This window comes from Neolamprologus brichardi, chromosome 9, assembly GCF_056152115.1.
Source record: "Neolamprologus brichardi isolate AB-2024 chromosome 9, ASM5615211v1, whole genome shotgun sequence".
NCBI classification, from domain to species: Eukaryota; Metazoa; Chordata; class Actinopteri; order Cichliformes; family Cichlidae; genus Neolamprologus; species Neolamprologus brichardi.
In genome coordinates this window covers 1,326,462-1,352,985 of record NC_142112.1, presented here as the reverse complement: position 1 = coordinate 1,352,985, position 26,524 = coordinate 1,326,462, and the positions used below count along the sequence as shown (strand labels likewise).

The following is a 26,524-nucleotide window of genomic DNA, read 5'->3' as shown; positions in this document are numbered from 1 at the left end:
TCTAATATACCCTAATAAGCTATACTACTTTTTCCTTTGGGAACCATCTGTGCAGTCTGCAGTTCTGTTGAAGAAAGATGTTGAATCTATTTAATTATTCTTGAAAAATAATTTATTTCTGTGCATTTTCCCCCTGCATCAAATTAAATTTGATTACGTCGATTAAGCATCATGAGGTGGAGGGTGGTTCCCTATTTTTTTTGCTGGGAGTTTGCAACCCTATTAGTTAGGTTGCTTAATATTTCTGCTAAGTACTCTTTAAAATACCAGAATAGGGAGGATGGAGCAGGTTTAAGTTTATTAGATTGATCAGTTTTGCTGAACTATGAAATATTTTGGGTGCAGTGTGTTTTTACATACAGGTATAACAGAATAGCTTTAGTGTTGTTGTTTATTTAAACTTGAGTATGAACTTATACAAAATGCAGCAAGATGTTAAAAAACAGTTTTATTGATTAAAACACACTATATCGGATTCATATCGGTATCGGCAGATATCCAAATTTATGATATCGGTATCGGACATTAAAAAGTGGTATCGTGCCATCTCTACACTAGACGTTCAGTAGACGTTCCTGGTGTTACAAAACAGCTGCTTCACTGGACCAAAATCACCAGAGGTCCAAAACTGACAGATCAAAGACGTCCCTTTGCACAGTCGAGGAACCTGGAAAAGCTGTAACTAAACCTTTAATTCACGAGTCGAAATGCAGATCTGCCACCACCAAAATGAAAAGTTCTTTAAAGTTTTGTAAACGTCTTGGTCAAATGAATTTTCTGATCTTGTAACTTGACAAATGTAATTCTGAGTGAGTGTAACAGGAGGAAGACGAGGCTGCACAGAGCCTCTCATCAGTGGGACTGGACTCCGTATATTACAAAGAAGTATCAGGGACACATTAAGAGAAAAATATTGTCAATCATTCTGAGAAAAAGTGTATTTCAAGAAAACAAGTATTTCTGTTACTTTGTGGTAACATATTGATTCCAGAGGGAACGTTGTACATGTTCTAAAGAACAAATCTATGACATCAGCTGCAATCAGGTAGCTTCATTATAGATGATTATCACCATCATCATCATCAATCACAGCATCTGATCGATAACTGATCAGGAGCCGATCAGTGCTTAATTATTTTTACACCGTCTGTGACTATGAATGTGAAACTGTGAATTTACATTAAATTTGTTTAACAAAAGCAAAGAAAACAGTGCTGATGGTTACAAAATAGTAACGAGTTATTCTTCACAGGCTGCTTTTCTGTAACCGAAGCAACAGTACTCAACAAAGTAACTGTAGTGTTATTGCAGCACCTGTAACTTACAATATAAAGTGCTTTGAAGCGGCTGCTGTTGTGATGTGGCATCACATACATTTCCCTACATATTCATATGCAGGTATGTACGCATACACACTGATCTATTCATAAAGATTAGAAGTGAAAAGCATTACATTTACTATCATTGACCAAACAGCTGTTTAATTTCACAATAATTAAAAGTTGTAATTAAAATGAAGGTTTTATATTTTACAGAAGGCCAGAGTAAATGACACAAAGCTGTGCAGCACATGAACAAACATGGCGGCTCCTGATGGTTACGCTCTCTGCGGCCTCAGACTTTGCGTTTTGGCAGCTCAGCCTGGTAAACACATTTCCCATCTGTCTGCATGTAGCTGACTGTCATCTGACGCTCAGTCACCTGGAAGAAAGCCAGGCCGCCGGCTGTGTGATTGACAGGACTGGAAAAGAGCTGCCAGGACGGAGGGACACTGCTGATGTGACGAGTGGAACGGTCACTGACCATCCCACTCCCGCTGACCACATACGAGCTCCCATCATCCTCTCTGATGAACTGTTGGAGGAGAGAACAGAGAAACTTTTGATGGGTTGCATTTTCACACTTTCTACACAAAGATCAGAAACCAGCATCTCTTTGTTTAAATATGATATCATCTGGTTTGGGCACAGAAACTGATCAGCAGTCAGGAAACACTTGGTCATAGCACAGGACTGGTTGTCCCAGCAGTTCAGTGCTGGGTGGAGACACTTCATTTACTGGTTTTAACTGGTGAACGTGATGTTCTGTATGTGAACACACCTGCAGATCATGATCATGGCCACACAGGTAGACTGTGGCTCCGTACTTCTTCAGTAGAGGCCGTAGTTTGTCGACTAGACAGGCTGTAGGTCCATGATTGCCAATAGACCACACAGGATAATGACCAGCCACCACCACATAGTCAGACCTGCACAAGTCAGACAGCCTTTAAACCCACACAGGGACCAGCAACACCAGCAGAGCTAACTGGTTTAAACTGGTGGGTGTATGTTTCCCTCTCTTTGATGCTCTTCTTTATTTGGTATTCTGTACACTGTATATTTATTTAAATCCTCATTCTACAAACGTATCTTTGTTTGTATTGAGACATCTGCAGATAAGTGGTCAAACGAATCACCTGCTGCTGGCCAGTTTAGCACTGATCCAGTTCCACTGGTTTGCTGCTGCCGTGGAGTCCTCTGGTCCCACAGGCTGGACCCGGTCATTCGTGTTTCCACAGAGCACCACCGTATCAATCATCAGGATGCTCACGGACACGTTTGTGTGTGGAACAGTAAACTGGAGATCGTAATAAAGAGCTGGGTAATTCCTGCAGAGACAACATAACGTCTGAGCAACACTGAGGTCTGGAACCTTGAATCATCTCAGGTATCACAGAAACGAGTGTACGAAACATCAGAGCACGTTTTAGCAACGCCTGAAACATGATTTTAATGCAAGTCACATGATAACTAGTTCAGGTCAACGCTACAGGTGTGAGAAGACTGACCTTCTCACTCAAACCTTGCTTGATATTTACCATCGGTGGGATATGTTAGAGTAAGCCATCTGTGCTGAGATGTTGCCAATATGGTCGTGGTTTCCAGCAGCTAGGTACCACTGTATATCCAGTAGAGATGGCTGCGAGAAGACACCTTCAAACGTGTTCTGTGGAGGACAAACACCTCACAGTTTAGTCTGTGTAGGCTCTGAGGCGTCCAGCTCATGGTAGTCTAGAAGCTTTGAAGGTACTGGACTTCTTCTGTTTCACCTGCCATCAAAGCAGCTCCTGCAAGTCTAAAGCCTGAGGTGTTTAAACCCAAGAGAGTCTACAGACACAAACATGAGTGCGCCAGTGTCCCCAGTGTCACCCATTATAGCCAACCTTTACATGGAGGAAAATAAAGCACTCAGCCACTGGCACAGATACGTGGATGACACCTGGGTCAGAACCCAGGAAGCAGAAGCCTTCACTGCTCACATGAGCTCTGTGGATAGAAACACACCAGGGCAGACACAAAGGATAACTGCTCACTGTTTCTGGACTACGCCGCGCATGGAGGTGAACGGAAACCTCAACACTGACGTTCACCAGAACATCTGCATCTCAAGGACAAAGGTCTGTTGAGGATGTCAGTGTTCACATTGTGGACAGAGAAGTTTGAAAGAGGAGTGAAAGAAGTTATCTATGTCCACTGTGAATAATCATCTTTAAATATCTTATCATATCATCTTTAAAGGCTGCCTTACATCACCAACTGTCTGCTGGCTACGATGCAGTTTTGAGATCTCTGGCCAGACATTTACATCAGGTAACCTCAGCAGGTCACATGACAGGGTAAGGCAAGGTCTCACAATGGTTCCACCTGAAACATACTTATCACGCCTCCGTTCTTGTATCACACCTTGACTCGTGATGAAGCTCGTGATCACTAGTGGGTCAACAACTCTTAGCCTGCAGTCTGTTAGACTGATGATAGCATTAGCAAGCTGCTAGCTGCAAATAATCATGTTCTGAAAGCAGACTCTGACCTAACCTCAGCTAATGCCAGCGCGGGGGTGCCTCAGTAACACTAATAAATCACACAGCAGTAGTGCATTCATGTAGGTGTAAAAAGCAGGACAATAGTAAAGTATTCAGGATGCCTTACTCACATTGAGTAATTTAACAGAATACGTTACAAACTACATTTTGGGGCATGTAATCTGTAATCTGTAGTGGAATACACTTTAAAAGTCACCTTCCCAACACTGGGTACCAGTACTGTCTCTCCAGTCTGCACTTTGCAGGGAATATGGTGATCGTGTGTTTCTTTGGAAATCTCAAGCCACATTCAGTCCAGCAGAGATAAACATGGACAAGCTTCCTGTTGCTATGGGTTTCTTTTGGTTCTCTCACCTATTGTGAAGTTCACAAAGAAACTGTCAGAGAATAAATTATCCCTGCTGATCTTCACTGTAAAAGAGTGAAGCAACACCAGTGAGAAGTGCTAACTACAAATCTAAAACTATGCTTTTGATTTGTAACATTTTAGTTTTTAGCCAAGGAAATGACATCACCCTGCAAAATCCTTTAGGGTAGACTAAACTCTGAAGAGATGCTATTCATCGCAAAGTCTGGGGCTACAAGAAGAGCTCAACAGAATATATCAACAGCTGTTAATGCACGGGTCCTGATATGATATACCTTGAAGCGTGGGTCTTCCACATCCTTGACGCCGCTAAAATAGAAGTGATCTCCAAGGCTGAGAACAAAGTCCACGCCCTCGGATTGGGCCAGTCTCTCCATCTCTGCAGCAACAGCTTTCTCTTGAGCAGTGTAGTAAGGAGGCAAAGGCAGCCCACCCCAGTCTGCAAGCACCACGAAGTTCAGGACACCTACAGACAATGAAGACACTTTTGTGTGCACCATCCACAGACAGATACATACACGTGAATGGTTTTGTGGTTTAAAAACTGTGTGAAATGCCTTAATGAAAACAAATGGTGAACATTCAAACAGACAGGCCCCGGCCAGATGGTGGATTCACAACCTTCTTGTTTATTACTTTGGCTGGGCAACAACAGCACTAAATATTGTGCCCCATGCTGCCCTCTAGTGGTGCCATATGACCTAAATCAGTGGTTCTCAGCCGTTTCACAATGAGCACCACCTCATAAAACATATGGCTCTTAAAGTACTTATGACCGACATTAAAGTACAGTAGTATGGGCCTATTTAACACCACATGCAGTTTACACAAGACAATTTTGTTTCTCATATGAATGTTATTTGTTTGAAGTGTCATAAACAGGACGTGACAAGTGATAATAATAACAACTGTACTGCGTTAAAACATTCACAGCAGGTGGGATAGCCAATCGTTAACTGATGAAACCTGCTTCAGTCCAAACTACTCTGTGATTATTAAGGCTGTTGTGTTTTCAACATGTTTTAATGCTTTTTATCTTGTTCTGTTTAATCTCAACAAGCCCCTAAAAACAGTCAGTGATCACTGTCGGCCTCTCTCGGTCTTTATCACCACTGTTCATTTTAAAGCTCAGTTTTTAAACCCTTACGATGTAACTCCAGCCCAGCAGCAGTATATGAATGACTAACCTCGCAGTTGTTCTCCTCACTGAAGTTTGGTCCGTTTACAGCATCCTGTCATACGACTGCCAGGGGCGTAAATTCCAGAGGGGTTCGGGGGGTTATGACCCCCCCATTAATCAGACCCAACCAATATAACCCCCCCAATAAAATTATGAATTATCTGGCATAAATAGGCTGTTGATTTTCTTTACTCAGCAGCAAAATAGTTGAATGTTTAATCATCTGGGAGTTTACTCAGATTTATTTATTTATTTAGACAGAGATCAACTTTTTGTGTTGTAGGGGCCAACAAATAAATATTATCGTTATTATAAACTGACCTATCAGTCATTCAAGCCTTATAAAGGTACCCAGCTCAAGGGATGAACCAATGATGCAGCTACACTAAACACACAACTTGGTAACTTTGGGCACTTTATTAGCAGCCTGTCACAACAAGGAAACAAAGTAATAATAATATGTTTAAGCTCAAATATAAGCCTCGAACCTGAGTCCATAATCATGACTCTTCATGTGCTTCCTGTGTGACAGGTCAACACACTGTAAATCAAACCTAACACTGACTGACATGAGCAGCAGCCTACCTTGGTCCACAGCGTCGAGGCCTTTCCACAAGTTCTGAAAGCTCAGAATCAACACTGTACACATGAGCCTGTCCATGGCTTCACTGTGCTGTTTAAAACCGAAACAAACCTGAAACTTCCTGCATCAGGCCGGGCGAGAAAAACAGGATATCAGCTGATCAGCAGGTCAAAGTACAAACCGACTGCAGTTGCTCTACGCAGACATGTTGTGACACTGCAGCGAGTAAAAGAAGTGCAGACCGTCACACTTTCAGTATTTCCTGCTCTGCATGAAGTCTTACTGACATTTAAATGATTTTAAAGGAAGCTCTAAAGACAAACCTCTCTGCAAAAAGCAAAAACATAACGAGATTAACCACCTGTGTGGGTGTTTCCTGTGGTTAGTGTGTCACTTTTATTATACTGTCATTCAAAGCTAACGACGACAGCAATTCCTAAATCAGAGTAATTTAACTAAACACAGGCTGTGCAGAGAGCGCTATGCTGACTGGTGCACTGGGTCACAGCAGTGTGGTGTTGTCACCCTCCGTGGAAAAGCCTCGTCATCACCGGAGGCTCCTCGCTGCAGATAGTGATCCCACACAGCCGGGGACCGTCCAGCCTCCAAGATAACCATGCTTGTTCCAGTAGGAAGTGAATTCACTTTCACTGATGTAGTGCCAGATAGTTCACACTTCAGTCATCCCCTCTGATAAACACCAACGTATCAGAAAATGTGACATTGGTAGAGAAAAATTTGGTGTTTCATGGATGCTGCACAACTCACAGGTGCATTGTCCTTCTAACTGTGTTACTATTTATGGGCAAATAAGAGAAACATTGTTACAACAGAAATAAAATCAACAAACACAAAGTTTAGTTCTTTTGTGGTAATTTTATGAAAAGCAAAGTTTTTAAGTTTCTTAAAAATAGAGATGGTGAGAACTTCAAAGGAAGCCAGTACAGGAGAAGCTCCCTGTCAGGACTCACTAGCTGTGTCCCAATTCAGGGTCTGCACGCTTGAAGTACGCGCACTACGCGTACTACGTACGTTGCGTACTATAAGTACGAGAAGTGCGGAAGTGAGAGGCTTGTGAAATGGGACGGTCTAGCCTTCATCGCGCTGTTCAGGTTGCCTAGCAACCATGATACTAACCGCGAGACACATTTCATACAGCTTTGTGTGACAGAAATGAAGGAGAAAAATGTTTTGTTGGTCATTCATTTTTGTCATGACATCACTTAGTTGAGTATCTGAGGCTGAGACCACAGGACTGTAAAACATGATTGTTGGGCTTCATTTCTGTACTGAACAGTCATTTAAGATTAGCTAGTAAATAACAATTAGTTAATGTTGGCCATGAGACTAAAGTCATCTCACTGTGGTAATGTAAATATAATATGGTCAATATTATAGTTATTGTCAGATTATTATGATTATATATATATATATATATATCTATATATATATATATATATATATATATATATCTATATATATATATATATATCTATATATATATAGATATATATATCTATATATATATATATATATCTATATATCTATATATATATCTATATATATATATATATAGATATATATAGATATATATAGATATATATAGATATATATAGATATATATATAAGGCTTTAAAACCAAGTTAATGCTGAAAGTACAAACATCACTAGTGTCACATAACTTTGCCGACATGTGGCCAACAGCAATGTTTTAATGTTCTTCATTATTAAACATTCGCACATGAATAAGTGACGTCATATTCAGTACTTACTTTTGACAGTTCACTCTTCGGCCGCTCCCTTCTGCTGTATTTTGCGGCAAAATTATCCACACCCACCGCCGCGCTATGAATTGTGGGATATATGGGACCACAAAGCGTGCACCGGACCACGCTTGATATTTGGGGAAATCGACGGTGCATTTGGAGTATGCATTTGAAGTACACTTTGAGTCGCGTGGCGGTGACGTAATCACACTTAAAATGCGTACTTCAAGCGTGCAGACCCTGAATTGGGACACAGCTACTGTGGCGTTTTGGATCAACTCAAAGCTTTTCAGGGAGTTTTTAGGACTTCCTGTTGACAGCGATTACAGATAGAAGTAACAAACGTATGAAGAAAAGCAGTCGTACACATTTATATTTTCAGATATTTTGGTGAATGGACTGGCTCTCATGCACCGCCTGTCTACTCTCAGCACTTTATACAAGAGTCCTCATTCACCCCCGAATCACGTTTTCCCTGTTAAACTGAGTTCAGGCAGAGAACAGGAACAGGGTTGATGTGCAAGGCTGTAGTAACTACAGTGCGATGGAAACAGCGTCTGAAACTGGGGTGAAGACAGAGGTCGTGATCAGCAAGCAGCAGTATGGATTCATGAGCAGGAGCTGGACCAGCACAGCGAGACGGTGGGGAGGCGTGTCATAGCTGAGGCTGATGGATCCCATCAGAGATCAGCTCTGAACCTCCTCGTGGTCACGATGCTGACGGACAGGTTGATGCTCACAGATTAAACGTGAGCTGCCAGGAGGGGTGGAGGCGTGTGCTGGATCGCTTTCAAGATCGACCTCCATCACTGCAGAGCTGTTACCCGTGTTGAGTTTCCCCAAAAAGAAAAAAAACACTTTGCACCATTTCACTCGTTAAACGAACAACTGAAACGTTACAGACGTACAGACACAACAATCGTTTCTGAAACTCTTTATTTCATTAATCTGAGGTGAGAGAACATAATTATAGAAAATACCAACACAGTTAAGGCTCCCCTTTACATTTTTAAACCATTAGTGTAAGGTACAAAACAAACAGGCTTCAGTCCCACCACCCACTGAATCTACGTTTCATTCATGAATTAGTGACGACACATCGGGAAGGGAAACGCTCAAAGTCATTATTTGCTGTTCGACCAGTTTCATCATCGCTGATTAAAAACAGGAGAAGGTGCAGCTCGACAACCACCAGGTTCAACTGACTCTGAGCTCCAGAGCCACAGCTCGTACTGTTACCAACAGTTCATAAAACGCTGAAACGAGCTGCTTCTCCCTCTCTGTTTGTTTCAGAGTCAAGATATTCAGACCAGCTTTATAAACAAGAGCACAGTTCTGGAAAACTACAGGCTGTGACAGCACTTAATGTGTTTAACATGAACCACAGGCCTCGATGACTTTGCCCCACAGGAAAAGTCATCGAGCAAACTTGTTTTAACTCCGTGACACATTTAGACGGCCTTTATCCTTCGGCTTTGAGAGGAACAGCCAGTAATGAAGCAGCAAGCACATTTATGCCATCAGATAAGGGGTCCCCCCCACAAACTCCCCCACAGGTTATGACCCACAGCTACATGTGGAAGTTGAAATGCTTGCTGGCGTCGTCACCTGTAGGTGGAGAGCAAGATGTCCCCTGGTACCACAATTGAAAACAAACAAAAACAAACATTGTGAATCTGAACCTAAACTCAGTTTAGCTAAAGGTTACCCGAGAGCGAGAGAGAAACGTGAGTGGCTGCAACAAGACGAGATGTCCTGTGTGACATGATTGTGATGCCACAGCCTCCTCACAAATGCTCCCATAAATTAGCTCGACTCTCATGTTCAGTCAGAAGCTCCCAGACAGACACATGTAAGCAGCATCCTCATTACAAGGAAACCTGGTGCTGTTATGATGGCTGCAGTGTGACACAGTAGCATGACTCTACCTCTCAGTGTGAAACAGCCTAAAGGCCAGAAACAGACGTTTGGCAGTGAACAAATTATTGCTTCGACAGGACGACAGTGATTAGGATTTAACAGTGAGTAGTTTGAACTGCTGCCACGAGTGCAACCCACCCACCAAACCAAAACACTAAACAGAAAGGACACAGGACGGGTTTCTAAATCAACAGGAAGTCTGCGCCGGCGTCAGCAGCTGGTGGTTATGAACCAAACTCGACTGTTTCTTCTGTGATGGGCTTGAACTCGTAGTTTCCTCGTCCATCCATGTGCAGATAATACTACAAAAACAGAGAGAGTGTGGGAAATACAAAGAGACCAATGGGTTAAAACACATTTACCAATACAAAGAGATGTCGTTTACAACAGCAAAGAGATCAGTTACAAATGTAACCAAGTGTCAGATGGTTAGGTCTAGGTAACAGTAAGCACCAAGATCAGCATGTTTCTGTACACATGAAGAAGAACTGGGAGGTCCGTCACTATTCACACGTCTAAAGTGACACAAAGACTTTGTTGTCATTGGTTGACTGTACTGCACAAACTAATGAGCAGTAATCCTTTTTGCGCTGATTCTGAGCTGCAGGTTTTGTCTCCAACCAAAATTCACCGAGCCAGCAGCAACAGAAGCAGCAAACTGCGCTTCATATTTGATCAATGTCATCATGAACTCCCTCTGACTTTTGCTGTTTTGCTTCCACCACGATAAAAATCACACTTCCTGCACAGCTCTCTCTGTACTTCAGGAACAGTTTCCCGTCTCCAATCTGTTTTCTGCATTATTCATTCGCTTATTACCCACCAGTCTACCGTTGTTCACAGCGCTGTCTTTTTCTTTTTTCACTTAAATGACCTCTGACAAGAAAGCCTCATTTCTGCTGTTCAATACTGAAGAAATGTAAACTTCTTAAAATTATGCAAAATTGCAGAATATTGCAGAATATTTTAAGGTTATCTGCTATAAAAAGTCAGACCAGGAAAATCTCCTTCATGTTTTTCTGTTTTATCCTCAGTTACTTTCACACAAAGGCCTCTGCTGTGATGTTCACAATTCTGATGAAGTCTCACGTGTATCAGTGCTGATAAATGATCAGAATTATAATATTTCTGACTGTCTGAGGCTAAATTGAATCGAATCAGGACTTTGAGAACCGGAATCGAATGGATTATAGAAATCAGTGATGATACCCAGCCCCAGTGAGCAGCCTAGGCCTGAGAGAAGTGGATGTAGCTGTAATAACAATAGAGGAAAAGAACTATTGATAACTTTTTTGTTAAGTTAAGGCCTGATCCGTCTGAAATTCATAGCCAGTGCTCTGACACGGTGCCATCAACCTCTGAACACTGAAAAAGCAGCAGTGTATCCAGGAAACACATTATATGCTGCAATAAATGCCCAAGTGTCCCCTCTAACACTGCCTTTCAGCAGCAGGCGGCAGCAAACAGGTCGTCAGAGGAGCCGAGACGATGATTAAGTTTAACGTTTTCTACAATATTGACAAAGCACTTTAAGCACAAGTTTGTTAGTTAATAATTTAGAAATGAATGTTGTCTGTATGGACTTCCCCCCAAAGAAAGTGCACGTGTAAAACTGCGGTGTTAAACGATGCGGTTGAAAAATTTGAGTGCGCCTAACTTTTGTGCTGGTACGCCTAACTGTTTAAAGTTAGGCGCACCAGTGCGCCCATGTCAAACAGTTAGTCTAGAGCCCTGCACTTTGAATCATAAGAACATCCAGTCCTACCTCGTGATGTTTCCACAGGGATTTCCTGTGAGACACCGTGAACAAGGTGATGCCCACCTGTTGAGATAAAAAACAAACCCCGTTTTAAAGAATACCATGGTGAGATTTCACCAAAGCTCATAGTGTGTTACAGCCCCAGCAGGGCCTCCTTTCAAAGGGACCTGTTCATACAGCTGATCAGAGTTTAAAGGTACTTCAGGCCAGAGAAAGCTGAGCTCTAGTGCCAGAGAGCCTTGTTGGGTAGCAGCCAGCGAGCTGTGTGGTGGCTGATTAACTAACTGACTGACTTTTCAGCTTTTTGACCAACACCTCAGTTTTGTTGCTCTCTCTTTAAAGCTGACAGCAGCTTCTGTGTGTCTTTGAGTTTAGTCAGTAGAAGCTGCATGCTCAGGACTGGCTGAGCCCTCTGAGGCTGATCAGCTTCAGTTTAGACTGACAACAGTTAGAGGAGGGCGTTGGACAGATGTTATTGTGAAAGCAATGAGTTCAGATCAAGGTCAGTCCCTGACATCACTGAGAAGTCAAACATTTAACTGTTCAGTTTCTGTAAACAGGGAAACTTCTAGAAACCAATGAAATCCACGATGCACTTTGATATGACTGAATGAAGAATGATTAAACTGGACGGGAGGAGCCAGTGAGCAGGTTCACATAATCAGTCACTGTGTAACTGGCCCCAGTTCAGCAGAGCCCCCCCAACAAATGTGCTCATGTGCTACATTTATGTGTATGCAAAGACATACCGTCCTGCAATGGGTGTAGATGTAATCCTCAACATCCACACTCACTGCACTGGTGCACTCGTCCAGGATCGCAAACTGGGGCTTGTGGTAGAACAGTCTGGCCATCTACATGAAATAGATGTGTCAGGTAAGTCAGTCACTGCTGATACTCAAATCCACAGTCACGACAGCAGAGGCGACAGTAGAGGTGACAGTTAGGGCTGTTCGATGTAACGATATATATCTGATGACGATATAAAAACATCTATCGTTTCATTTTACGCTATCGTTTGTTTCGTGGTGTCACAAAATAATCATGCTTTGATGTCACTGTAGTTATTATTAATTTCTTAAAGTTCTCTCTTTCTCTTATATTTAATGTAACCACACTACAGACGGACAAGCGCCTGTTTTTATGCGTTGTCGTTAGCAACAACAACGGTAACACCACCGCATGTTTATGTTCCACATAAACCTTTCACAATAAAGCTCAAGATCCTGTTGAGACTTTTCAAAATAAACTGAATCACGTGAAAGAGCAGATTATTTACGGATGAGAAGTAAAAAAGACGCCAGGTGGTAAAAATAAAGCTTAGACTCAAACGTTAGAACAGGCTTTTCCCCGCAGCACGCCGTGTAATAAATACTCACAAAGAAAACGGCGCCGTTACGACTTACGTCTAAAAATGTATCGCTTTATGCATCGGTTAAAACACTCGACTCCAGCTACTCGATGCACAGCTGGAAACACTTCACGCAAGTCGAGCTGCCCGAGATTCACAGACTTTACAGAAAATGTTACATGTTTGTGATTTATATCGTTATCGGACGATAGATGTTTTATATCGGGAGATGAGAGTTTGGTCATATCGCACAGCGACAGTGGAGGTGACAGTAGAGGTGACAGTAGAGGCGACAGTAGAGGCGACAGTAGAGGTGTCAGTAGAGGCGAAAGTAGAGGTGAGAGTGGAGGCGACAGTGGAGGTGACAGTAGAGGTGACAGTGGAGGTGACAGTGGAGGTGAGAGTAGAGGTGAGAGTAGAGGCGACAGTAGAGGTGAGAGTAGAGGCGACAGTAGAGGTGACAGTAGAGGTGACAGTGGAGGTGACAGTGGAGGTGAGAGTAGAGGTGAGAGTAGAGGTGAGAGTAGAGGCGACAGTAGAGGTGAGAGTAGAGGCGACAGTAGAGGTGAGAGTAGAGGTGAGAGTAGAGGCGACAGTAGAGGTGAGAGTAGAGGCGACAGTAGAGGCGACAGTAGAGGTGACAGTGGAGGTGACAGTGGAGGTGACAGTAGAGGCGACAGTGGAGGTGAGAGTAGAGGCGACAGTAGAGGTGACAGTGGAGGTGAGAGTAGAGGTGAGAGTAGAGGCGACAGTAGAGGCGACAGTAGAGGTGAGAGTAGAGGTGACAGTGGAGGTGACAGTGGAGGTGAGAGTAGAGGTGACAGTGGAGGTGACAGTGGAGGTGAGAGTAGAGGTGAGAGTGGAGGCGACAGTGGAGGTGACAGTAGAGGTGACAGTGGAGGTGACAGTGGAGGTGAGAGTAGAGGTGAGAGTAGAGGCGACAGTAGAGGTGAGAGTAGAGGCGACAGTAGAGGTGACAGTAGAGGTGACAGTGGAGGTGACAGTGGAGGTGAGAGTAGAGGTGAGAGTAGAGGTGAGAGTAGAGGCGACAGTAGAGGTGAGAGTAGAGGCGACAGTAGAGGTGAGAGTAGAGGTGAGAGTAGAGGCGACAGTAGAGGTGAGAGTAGAGGCGACAGTAGAGGCGACAGTAGAGGTGACAGTGGAGGTGACAGTGGAGGTGACAGTAGAGGCGACAGTGGAGGTGAGAGTAGAGGCGACAGTAGAGGTGACAGTAGAGGTGACAGTGGAGGTGACAGTGGAGGTGACAGTAGAGGCGACAGTGGAGGTGAGAGTAGAGGCGACAGTAGAGGTGACAGTGGAGGCGACAGTAGAGGTGAGAGTAGAGGCGACAGTAGAGGTGAGAGTAGAGGCGACAGCAGAGGCGACAGTAGAGGTGACAGTAGAGGTGAGAGTAGAGGCGACAGCAGAGGCGACAGTAGAGGTGACAGTGGAGGTGACAGTAGAGGCGACAGTAGAGGTGAGAGTAGAGGCGACAGTAGAGGTGAGAGTAGAGGCGACAGTAGAGGTGAGAGTAGAGGCGACAGCAGAGGCGACAGTAGAGGTGACAGTGGAGGTGACAGTAGAGGCGACAGTGGAGGTGACAGTGGAGGCGACAGTAGAGGTGAGAGTAGAGGCGACAGCAGAGGCGACAGTAGAGGTGACAGTGGAGGTGACAGTAGAGGCGACAGTGGAGGTGACAGTGGAGGCGACAGTAGAGGCGACAGTAGAGGTGAGAGTAGAGGCGACAGTAGAGGTGACAGTGGAGGCGACAGCAGAGGCGACAGCAGAGGCGACAGTAGAGGCGTCAGTAGAGGTGACAGCAGAGGTGTCAGTAGAGGTGTCAGTAGAGGCGACAGTGGAGGTGACAGTGGAGGCGACAGCAGAGGCGACAGCAGAGGCGACAGCAGAGGCGACAGCAGAGGCGACAGCAGAGGCGACAGTAGAGGTGACAGCAGAGGTGTCAGCAGAGGTGTCAGTAGAGGTGTCAGTAGAGGCGACAGTGGAGGTGACAGTGGAGGCGACAGTGGAGGTGACAGCAGAGGCGACAGTGGAGGTGACAGCAGAGGCGACAGTAGAGGCGTCAGTAGAGGCGACAGTGGAGGTGACATTAGAGGCGACAGCAGAGGCGACACTAGAGGCGACAGTGGATGAGAGAACCACACTGGCTGCAGCGTACAGTTCATTTTTCAACACATGCTGCGGACATGATCCCTTTGAGACATGGAGGCAGTGTGTCTGTCTGATGGACCCACAACAGATGAGCCATCCCCTCACTGCCAGCATACTGCCCCCCACCCCAGACTATGAATAAAGAAAGGCCTGAAGAGTTTAACATGTCTATGGCTGTTCAGCATAACTAGGCTGGTGTAAGTGAGTCCTTACAGCCATCCTCTGTTTCTCCCCTCCACTGAGAACGTCCATCCAGTCCTGCACAGTATCCCAGCTGCCCTCCCGGTCCAGGATGTGACCCAGCTGAACATTATCCAGGTATTCCTTCAGCACCTGTGCACAAATATGGAGTCATACACACAAACACATGGCAGTGTGGAGGAAGTGTGCAGTGTCGTACCTGATCAGAGATGCCTTTTCTTTTCTGTTCTTCGTGGGTGTCGGGGTAAATGACTTGGTCCCTCAGAGAACCCAGAGTCATGTAGGGTCTCTGGGCAGAAACAGAGGAGGAGGGATGCATTAATGCTGTGCTTTCCAAGCTGACCCTTAAACGTGTGTGTGGGTAACATCTCAGCAGAGACCTACACTCATGAAATGAGCATCTACTGAAGAATCAGACCTGTGTTTACACACAGGAGGCTTTAACAAACTAACATGCTCCTGGTGAAGAGTGCAGGAAGCCAGGGAGACTCTGGAGCAGTCTATAAACTCTGACAGTGTTGTGTGTTATCCCGTCTCATTTTTAGAGACTATCTTCCCCAAACTGAGTCAGAGTTAGCCAAACACCTCCTGAAGACTCACCTGCGGGACGTAGAAAAGCTTCCCCCTCTCAGGTTTCGTCAGATGCCCACCAAACAGAGGCCACAGCTGAAACACAACCACATAAATCCACATTATCAAAGTAAAACCAGCTTGAGATGAAACTGATTACTGATGGTGCAGCCCACCTCTCCCAGCACCCTGAACAGGGAGCTCTTCCCACAGCCGTTGGGTCCACACACAAGAACATTAGTGCCAGACTTCACCTTCAGAAAAGAGAGAACAGCGTCTACACAACGTTGAACATCAGACACAGGCACAAAGCTATCTGAGCCCCGGCTGGTCTCACACACATGCAGCCACGAAAGGTTTGAACTGTGTCAGCACACCACTGAGTGAAACAAGTATGTGACCCTACAACATGTCGATGGAGATGAGGTAATGCATGCACACTTTACTTCAAACGTAAGATTTCTGATCAGGACGTCTCCGTTGGGTGTTGCGAGGGGAGTATTCTCAAATCTGCAGAGAGGGAAACACAAATCAGACTCGATGTCGCACCAAAGCACAAAGTGAAACCACACCAGCAGCACAAAGTGAAACCACACCAGCAGCACATACTTGATCAGGTTGTCTTTGTTAATAATGTGACCACTGCCCGGGACCAGCACCAGTTTCTCTGCAGCATCTGCTTCTAAACACACAAAAACAAATGATGGCAGCCGTCGCAAACCCACTTCACAGTACATCAGGAGTCACGCGTACCCTTCTCCTGCTGGGACACCATGGTGCGCTCGTATTTGCCAGCATTAAGGTCCTTGAGCACCTTCATCAGTTCGACGATACGAGCCGTGAACCTGTCGGGGCACAATTCAACACAACTCAGTGAACAGCACACCAGCTTTGTTTGGAAACACACAACCCAGACGGGCAGAGCTCATCATGCCAATGCTGTCGGACATTATTAACCATTTAAAGCTCCTCTCCTGCAGCACTCACCCTGAGAGCCGGCTCATCTCCCGGCCAGCCAGAACAATCCTGCCCAGGGCCTGGGACATCCTCAGCAGCATCCTGCCGCTCTGGTAGTAGTCCTACGAACACCAATCAGTCAGACCTCAAACCTCAAACATCACTACAGCAGTTTGTCAAAGCTGTGCTCCTGCTGCACGTCCTGACTGCAGCATAAACATACACTTAAATCTACGTGTGAAAACGAATTAAGCTGGACGTCTAACATGAGGACTGAAGGGACGCCACATCGTTGGATAGACATTAAATGATCAGGACAGAGGGCCGAGTTCACAGACACCCTGAACAATCAATCATGGACCCTTTCACAGATCTGGAATCAGTTGGCACGGAGCTCCCGGACAGTCGGAGGCGGAGCCTGGCAGCAGCAGATGAAGCACGGAGCCGTTTAAAGGCAACACTTCATCCTCCAGATACTCCACTGTTGCCACAGAAGGCTGGACTCACCATGATCCATATCACTTATCAATACCTCTGTCATTGGCTCTGAGAGTCAACAGCATCGCAGCATAGTGTGCAATATAACTGCATGCTGCATGTCCCCTCTTTGCTGTGATCAGTGTTAGAGTTGGTGCTCTACAGTGTAATGCATCACACAGAAGTGTTTACTTTCCTTTCCTGTCTGTTAATGACCTGAAACGCATCCTTTCATAGTTACTGTTGAATAGAAACCCACAGGTCTGCAGGGCCACACTACAGATGCACCAGACCACTTTTTATGTCCAATACCACAAATTTGGATATCTGCCGATAAATTAATCTGGTGTAGTGTCTTTTTAATCAAAACTGTTTTTATAAGTATCTTGCTGCATTTTGTTTAAGTTCATACTCGAGTTTTTAAAAACAAGAGACTGAAGCTATTCTGTTAAACCTGTCTGCAAACAATACACTGCAGCCAAAACATCTCATAGATCAGCAACACTGATCAATCTAATAAAGATAAACCTGCTCCATCCTCCATATTCTGGTGTTTTAAAGAGCACTTAGCAGAAATATTAAACAACCAAACTAACAGGGTTCCAACTCTCAGTGACAGAACGGCGGCTAAGCTGTCGTCCCTGATGGACAACATCTCCCACCAGGAGTCTGACAGCACTGAGCAGCTGGGCTCAGGTCTGCAGCCGCTCAGTTAGCCAGCTGTCAACTGCAGCCCAACAGCTAGGTTGGTGTTAGCATTAGCATGCTGTCTGTGCAGGTGCTTGTAAAGAGCTGAAGTTGTGTTAGCAGCAGCATGCATGGCGCCCATCGTCCGATTGCTGCTGTCAGAACTTGTGGCGTGCGACTGTGGCAGACCTCATGGATGCAGGTTGTTCCTGGAGAAGGAACCGATACCACCGACTGGTTCCCACGATCACCTGACCTGAACTCAACGTAACAGCTGTTCGGTCCGTCTGATGCTGCCAGGCTACACAGACTGCACCTCCTGCTGCCACAGTACTAAAGTCAGGGTTGTTCTAGCGATGCTGACAGAAGCTACAGTTCATTATTACATTTGTAATCTCGAGTCATCGTGGCTTTATAAAGTGCTCTTTCAGACACGTGTTAAGCTCCAGTGCAGCTGCGCTCACCTCCAGCAGCTCCGAGTGGGTGCTGTGTGTGTGCCGTGGATGGGAAAGGTTCAGGAACGGCCGGCTAACCACCAGATATCCCACCACGGTGGCCAGATCTGCAAAGGAACAGCACGTGCACACTCAGGACGACACTTGATGTTGTTGGGGTGAACGTGATGAAGATGGCTTCATTCTGCCAGTTACAGGCTGTTACTGGTGCTCGTGGAGGACTGGACGAGGAGCAAATACTTACACTTAGCAATTATACTGTCCACGACGCCCATGGAGAAGCGGAAGAAGATGAAGTCATGCAGGTGGTCCACCTGGAAGAACAGTCTGGATTACACTCCCATATTCACTCTAGTTACAGGAACTTGTCCTGCTTTACTGGTTTCATCCTTCAAAAGCAAAATGTTCTAAGTTTCTCTACACGAGTACTTCCTGAGGTCACCGGCCCTCAGCCTGGGCTGCACACAGGGCTACTCACCAGTTTCTGGAAAACGCTATGAATGGTCTGCTTTTCCCTCTTGTTCCCGTTGTAGAAGGCGATCTCCTCACTAACGAGAAGATGCATCATTAACAAACACGCCAAGCCTACACAGCCACAGACGAGTCGCTGACGGGTTTACCTGTTGGTGATGAGGCGAGAGTTCACGTAGCGGTACTCGCCCTCGTAACGCTGCTCAGCCACGGTCATCTTGCCTACTGGCCTCCTTAATCTGGTCAGGAACAGGCCTGAGATCAGCAGGTAGACCATCATGGTGGCTGGACCCTGGTGATGATGAAGAAAGAGACAGCAGCTGAGCTTGAGATGTGCCCACGGCAAACAACGAGAAGACGTAACAGACGTGAGCAGGTGGAGGAAACATCCTGGTCAAAAACGACTTCAGTCCTTTGATTTAGTAGAAATACTTCAGCACTATTGGAGGCACCTGAAGTCTGGGTAGACACGTTTGTCTGGTACAACACAGGAGCTCAACCTCGGGATTGTTTCAGAAGGAGAACTTTAGGTGTTTATGTTGGACCAGACAGCGATTTGTAGCAGAAAGAAAGGAAGCGTTTCACGATGAGTGATTTCTGCTGACTTTCTGCTACAACCAGCCCAGACAAACCTGCTGATCACACAGACCTGAGAACCAACAGGAATCATTGTACTCGTCCCATCATAAATAAAAGGACATTCCTTGGAAACTTGCTCACCTGGGCACCGATGGCACTCGTCAGTTTGAAGATGTAGAGGCCGATATCTAACAGAGGCTGCAGGACACAAACAGGAAACTGTTAGAAACAGGAAACGCCACAGGACGCCTCACAAGTCTGCTGTGGATTTTAACACAGACACCAAACAGAAGGTGAACAGCACGTCCAGCACAGAAAGCCCCGCCCACGTGGTAGAGGGCGGCCCCACCACGAGGGCGGGGCAATATGGCCAAAAATATTTATCTCCATATATTTGAAAATGTGCGATAACGATATAACTGCTGCGAGACAAAATACTTTCACTTAAACAAGCAGCTGTTCTTCATGTGCATGAGCTGTGCAACAATGCAACAGTTTAAGCAAAAGGCGTCTCCAGTGGAAACTGGCCGACACGTCCTCAGCATGGATCCACACGAGTTAAAAAGAGCTGCTGTGCAGCATGAAACTGTAGTGTGCCAGATAAATATGTCAAATATGTCTTTTTCTTTTTATAAGAAAACCAAACTTTACTCGTTCTTCTTGCTTCCTGCACTTCGTACCATCGATTCATTAACCCTTTAAGACCTACCATAAAACCAAGTCCGCCAGAGCTTATATTATACTTTTACATGCTGTGGAGCCATTTTTGGGAGCATTTCAAGTTGATATACATCAATACAACCATTACAGCCCAGATTTTAATAATATGTCTGCATTAAGTACACAGTAATTACATAAATTGCAAAAAAGTGCAATAAACTACAAAAAATTGAAATTGTTTTTGTTTTTTTAACATATATTTCTAGTTAGAGAAATTTAAGAGGCTTATCCCTCAAAACTGTAAATACAAAAAAGTTGCACAAAATAGTTTCCCACCACAGGAAATTTATTTTGAGTGTCTTCATAGTTTTATTTTTGAAATACACCAATTTTTATACACTGCAGGAAAAAACTAAACAGAAAATAAATATTATAATGCAAATTTGCAAAAAAGCAGCATATGCATCAAAATAAACTATTTCCAGCAGTGCAATATGAGTCCTAAGCATCCCAGAAACCACACAGAAAGTCATAAAGTCAAACATAACTTTTAAAAACACCAGTATAGGCTCATGAGGCCCTGATGGTAAAAAAAAACGACATTTCCGCGAAAATGACGTCACTTCCGGTTTCGGGCAGGACATGGCGGACATGTGATAGTTCGCGCTGACGTCTAATCCAATGTAGGAAGTGTTATGAACAGCTGATCGGATCGGCAAAGCGTGTTTCTGGAATATTATGTTTTTGTTGCTGCAAGTGCTTTTTATGCAGTTTTTGCAAAGTTATATGTGGAAGGAAACTGTGACCGAGGACAAGCAGATGGCATAAGATGTAAGTACAACTCCTCCAGTTTCATATGCAGAAAAGATTATTGCGCTAGCTCACGTGGTTGCAGAGCTACCGGGATTTTAAAAAAGTTACGCAAAACAGAGCGTGCTGCTCTGACTGGTTCTAAAAGGTTAATGTTGCTGCTCTGTTCTCATGATCGACTGCGCCACTGAGACTTTAAAATCCACTTCATGCACGTGCCTTAACAGGAGCCATTTGGGCTCCTTATACACACACAATACTGTCATATTATGTTGAAGGATGGAGAGCAAGGCGACCCAGCAGAGTCAGATTGATATCATGGATATATGTAGTAAAAACCTCTGACTGCAATAATTTAACAAGATCGGCGCCTGGGCTTTGAAATGGATAGCAGAGGTGTGGTTACCAGGAGGGTGAGGTGCAGCAGTGGTGGGAGGGCTGGGCCACATCACACCGTTCACTGTAACACCAGTATAATGTGCAGAGTGTGTATAATGGATTATTTTTTTTTTTTAATTTATTAAAGCAGTTTGTTCAAATTTCTGCAAATGAACAAAAAATGTTCATTTGCAGATGCGCGCATCGCAGCGCGCATCGCAGCGCGCATCGCAGCGCGCATCGCAGCGCGCATCGCAGCGCGCAGCGCAGCGCGCATCGCAGCGCACAGCGCGCAGCGCGCATCGCAGCGCAGCGCGCATCGCAGCGCGCAGCGCAGCGCAGCGCAGCGCGCAGCGCGCATCGCATCGCAGCGCGCATCGCAGCGCGCATCGCATCGCAGCGCGCATCGCAGCGCGCATCGCAGCGCGCATCGCAGCGCGCATCGCAGCGCGCAGCGCAGCGCGCAGCGCAGCGCGCAGCGCAGCGCGCAGCGCAGCGCAGCGCGCATCGCAGCGCAGCGCGCATCGCTCCACCAGGCTCCAGTCTGCGGCTTCCTTAGCAAAGTTGTACTGAAACATTTTGACATGAGCGCCGTGGACATAAAATCGGTTCGAGGTCAGTAAACACAACCAGAATTCCCATTATACACACTCTGCACATTATACTGGTGTTACAGTGAACGGTGTGATGTGGCCCAGCCCTCCCACCACTGCTGCACCTCAGCCTCCTGGTAACCACACCTCTGCTATCCATTTCAAAGCCCAGGCGATGATCTTGTTAAATTATTGCAGTCAGAGGTTTTTGCTACATATATCCATGATATTAATCTGACTCTGCTGGGTCGCCTTGCTCTCCATCCACCCGCCCCACGGGGTGATGGTACTCTGATGTGTACAGTGTGTTTACATCCCACTCTGCATGATGGGGGAGTGCGGCTGTGTCCGTACTGACTGATCAGTAACATGTATGGCAGTACCTTGCTGACGTTGGAGTACAGATCCACCACACTGTTGCAGAACTTCTCCACATCCTGTGTCAGCAGCTGGTCTGCGTTGGCTACACGGTTGTCCAAGTTTCCCATTTTGTAGTAAGTGTAACCTCTGAAGCAGGAGACAGAGCAGCAATCACACAACAGGTCTACGAGTCGGGTTAGAGTCCCTGTGATGATGACACTGTTTGCTTTGGCTCTCCTCAGTTACGTCTGCAGGGTCAAAGTTCAGTAGAGCCGAGCTGATAGTAGCAAACAGGAAACCGCTGCAGCCACACAGACCTAGCTTACATGCATTTGAACATGTTCCAGGTGTTGTGTCATTTAGCAAACAAAGCCACTCGTTTCATTGACGTTTAGCTTGAAATACAGCAGCCTGACCCTGCTGCTGTCAGTCTCACATGCACTGAAGGTGAACCCCTCTGCACACGACGAGCATTACTGGTGTACTTACTGCAGGTACTGGTTGTAGAGATGCTGGGTTAGCCTCTCACGAAACCTCAGCTTCAGCTCATTCAGACCAAACTTCAGGAAGTTGTTCACCAAGGAGATCTGGAAACAGCCAATCACACATTCAAAGAAAGCTCCAGGAGAACGGCGTGCAGTAACACAGCTACAGGTGATGAAGGCCATGCAAGCTACAGACAGTCAGCCGGTGCATGCTCAGTTCATGTCAGATAATTACACCAGTTTCTGTGCCGCAGAGCTCAACCATGCAGTCAGTCACACAGTCATTCGCACTGTTAGCCAAGCACATGCTAGTGTGATGATGGGATGTGGGAGCATGAAATCAGCGTGGGTGTCACAAACCTCCAGAGTTCACACTTACAATTGGCATGAATTCAATAAACTTCAACAAGCAGATCTTGAAATCTTTAGTGGAGCGACCGATAATTGCACTGCAAACCACAACAAGAACAAAGATGAGCAAACAAAGGTCAGAGACAAACACTGAAGCTTGCTGTGTGCAATTTATGATGTGACACGAACAGGACGGTGGGATCCTGACATGGAGCGACACTGGAACACTATTCAATCTGCGCACTTCCATGTTGTTAGCTGCTGTGCACAGAGCCCGACTCTGAAGGCTCCACTGTGCCACGGACAGTGGCGTTAAACTGGATTTGTTACATATGTTACAAATATTTGTTACATATGTTACAAATATTTGTAACATATGTAACAAATATTTGTAACATATGTTACAAATATTTGTAACATATGTAACAAATATTTGTAACGTACGTTACAAATATTTGTCAGATCCACCTGATCGCACAGAAAAATAACAAAATATGGCAGCCCATACCCAAGTGCAGTGTGTGTGCTCGTAATTCACAATCTGCAGCAATATCAAATCTATAATCAATAGTACTTCAGTCTGCTCGAGCAGCTTCGACTCCGGGATCAAAGCGTGGCGTCTCCACCATGAAGAAATGGATCAAACCACAGTCTGGGTTCACATCTGGATCAAACCTCAGATGAGCATCAGGCCCAGCTCTCTCCTGGGTTTCTGACATTTGCAGAGTTCACACAGAACAAGTCTGCGTTTGAGAAACTCTCAGCTTCAGGCGCTTCTAAAGCGTGCCACGGCTTTCACTGCTCCTACAAAGATGCAGCGCTCGTACGCAGCACTCTGTGTGCTCGGGTCATGTGATACGTGAAATGGCGCACACAGTATCTGAAGCAGAACAAGTTCATACTGCACGCCACGTCTGATCCGCTGCAGGTGGAGCCAGCTGATCCAGAGCCGGCCGGCTGAGTGACGAGCACACACCGAGTAGCATTCCAGTGAATCTGTGCCAAGATGTTACCCGTGACGACCACAGGTCAGAGCTTTACCACACAAAGCACAACAACTGCAAAGCAGATGTTAGAGCGACCATGCTAATGTTCTAGCACAGCGTTGACAGTTACCCCTGGTATGACTGACAGGTAGGAAAAAAAGTGTGTGTTGAACACACAGCTGTCTCTGCTTATAATGCCACTGTGAAGAGTCAAAACAGAGTTCATCACTTCCTGTAAAGACAGCAAAGCAAAGTCAACATTTTCAAACGTTCATTGTGTGAGCAACAGCAGAGAAACGGGAACGCCCTGTGTGCTGCATCGGCCTGGTAGGGCATCAACATCAACGTACACGACGACCACACACTGCCCCGCCCCCCACGTACACCACTGTAGTGGTTCATCACCGTTTCATCGTCTGATTTACTCCTGTAACAAAAACATCGTAAACACTGACCTTTCGATCATGGTCCCATTCTGGATCATCCACACGTCGCAGTAGGTTCTGGCCACCAGCATGGCAGCAATAAACATGAGGTAGCCCGCCTGTGGAGGAGAGGGGAGACAGCGCCCACAGACGGGTTAGTGTGTGAAAGATGTTTATGGTCCTACCTTTGACTCTGCTCGTATCTAATGAGCTGATGAGATAAGAGCAGCAGCAGCCATGTGGCTGCGACCTTGACCTGTGGAGTTATTGTTTCTGTGTCAAAGGGCTCTGCTGCAATCACAGTAACGCCAGTTTCCCAGTATCTTTGAACCATTACCAGACTCACTGTTTTATGCTTGGCCCAGTCATCACTGGTCACATGAAAGGCCTCAGTGATTGGGGCTGTCACACAACTAGAATTACAATTTAATACCAATAACCATGAAAATGTCAGAGAGCAGCCAATCGAACACCACGGGCACCAGTATGTTTAAATGGGAGGACTGGAAACAGGTGCCTCAACATTAATGCTGACCAGAAGGAAGCAAAGATGAAGAGCTGGCATCACTACGACCTTATCAGGTCATTACTGTCCAAGTGTCATATTTACACACCTGCTGTGTTTATTTCACTGACAGTGATGTGAAGGTGTGAACACAGCAACCTCACTGTGACATGAACCAAAGCTGATCCAGAACTTTCCAGAGTACGCTTTGTGTTCTGGGATCCAGCAAGGTGCTATAGATATGTGAGGGTCTGCACGGGCCAGCAAGGTGCTATAGATATGTACTACTCTTCTGCTAGCTTCTAGAATAAAGGACGCAGTGTGGACACCATGCATGAAGCCTTTAAACGCAGCATCCATGTAAGGGCCGTTTTCCTCCTGGTAATCGTTTAACAGCGATCAGGAGAAATGTACAGCATGTCTACACTGATGACCTGTCCACTGGAGTCAAACCAAAGCACATGTATGAAGAGCAGTGTGTGCAGGCGGTCGCTGGTTCAAGTCCACGCTAATCTCACCTCCATGCAGAAAACGCGAGGCACCAAGACCCGGAGGATCCGGAGGATCCGGAGGAAGAAGACTTTGTCCACAGCTGCGCGATCTTTCTTGCCATCCTTCTGCACGAAGAGGAACAGACGAGAATTAAATGCACCAAACTAAGTATTATGCAGACTTTGACTCCGGTCAGGGTGTTTCAACATACCTGTGTGTTCAGCACCAGGTCCGAGCTTCCTCTGAAAAACAAGCATTAAACGATAAACACGCTGTTAACTGTGGCCTCCGCTGCCATCCGGAGGCCCGTTTACAGGAGCCACACACGGGCTACAAACTCAGCGTTCACCGCGTCAGAGCGACCTCTTTCCCACAACATTCACCTGCAGGGTTGATGCTGTCGTGGCCGACAGATAACTACTAGCTTATTAAATGATACACACACAGCTTCGGCTGACAGTACGACGTTACTTAGAAAGAAACAGAAGACACCAAGCCACAGATTTCCCAGTCAGCCCAGTCACAGACAGGTTGTCAGGGACACACGTTATTTCTGTGTGTTGGGATGTATGCCGAAACAAGAGGACCCCGAAGAGCACACAGAAACGTGCCTGCTTAGAAAGCAGCCTCAGGAGCCCCGAGCAGCGGCAGGTCACCTGTCAGCTGCTAGCCGCTCCTCGGTAGCAGGACTGACAACCAGCTGCTGAGCGACACAGCCGCCGCTTACCTGTTGGACTTGGTCCGCTTCCTGTGCTTCAGCAGCACGAACACAAACAAAATGCTGCCCGCTATGGAGGAGTTCCTAGCCGTCAGGTATTTACTGAAACCCGCCATGACTGGGACACAACGACCGGCCTGCTCTCCACCGTCTTTCGGTCGAAGTCTTCTTCGTCTTTATCGGCGGCTGACAACAACTATAGAGATGCATTACTGCCACCTACCTGTGGCTACAATAATAATAATAATAAATTATCATTATTATCATTTATCTACAGCACGGGGGTTAGCACTGTTGCCGCACAGCAAGGAGGTCCTGAGTTCATTTCCACCATCAGGGTCTTTCTGTGTGTGTTGGCCCTGCGACAGACCGGCGACCTGTCCAGGGTGAACCCCGCCCCTCGC

At 45.8% G+C, this 26,524-nt stretch overlaps 2 protein-coding genes across 5 annotated transcripts; both read right to left on the bottom strand.

The window, feature by feature from the left end:
* Positions 1–449: 449 nt before the first annotated feature.
* On the bottom strand, positions 450–6,118 carry LOC118453601 (tartrate-resistant acid phosphatase type 5). Its single transcript, XM_087845545.1, has 6 exons — positions 5,998–6,118; positions 4,508–4,698; positions 2,861–2,988; positions 2,459–2,650; positions 2,101–2,248; positions 450–1,854 (listed from the first exon to the last, which is right to left on the bottom strand). The coding sequence occupies exons 1-6, from the start codon at positions 6,071–6,073 to the stop codon at positions 1,615–1,617; spliced, it is 975 nt and encodes a 324-aa protein (XP_087701671.1). The 5' UTR covers positions 6,074–6,118; the 3' UTR covers positions 450–1,614.
* A 2,562-nt stretch (positions 6,119–8,680) lies between these two features.
* Positions 8,681–26,340, bottom strand: abcd3a (ATP binding cassette subfamily D member 3a). 4 transcript variants are annotated; one of them, XM_087845795.1, is made up of 23 exons: positions 26,130–26,340; positions 25,614–25,644; positions 25,429–25,527; positions 24,436–24,524; positions 24,111–24,180; positions 22,648–22,745; positions 22,182–22,305; positions 19,499–19,555; positions 18,928–19,070; positions 18,786–18,855; positions 18,552–18,621; positions 18,317–18,414; positions 16,719–16,810; positions 16,485–16,576; positions 16,341–16,407; positions 16,178–16,241; positions 15,908–15,985; positions 15,762–15,827; positions 15,361–15,450; positions 15,174–15,293; positions 12,190–12,294; positions 11,447–11,503; positions 8,681–9,983 (listed from the first exon to the last, which is right to left on the bottom strand). In XM_087845795.1, the coding sequence occupies exons 1-23, from the start codon at positions 26,234–26,236 to the stop codon at positions 9,906–9,908; spliced, it is 1,965 nt and encodes a 654-aa protein (XP_087701921.1). In that variant the 5' UTR covers positions 26,237–26,340; the 3' UTR covers positions 8,681–9,905. The 4 variants fall into 4 exon arrangements, with proteins under 4 accessions (XP_087701921.1, XP_087701918.1, XP_087701919.1 ...); XM_087845792.1 differs by having other exon boundaries at positions 16,341–16,413; positions 26,130–26,339; XM_087845793.1 differs by lacking the exon at positions 24,111–24,180 and adding an exon at positions 23,023–23,092 and having other exon boundaries at positions 26,130–26,339.
* Positions 26,341–26,524: the final 184 nt, after the last annotated feature.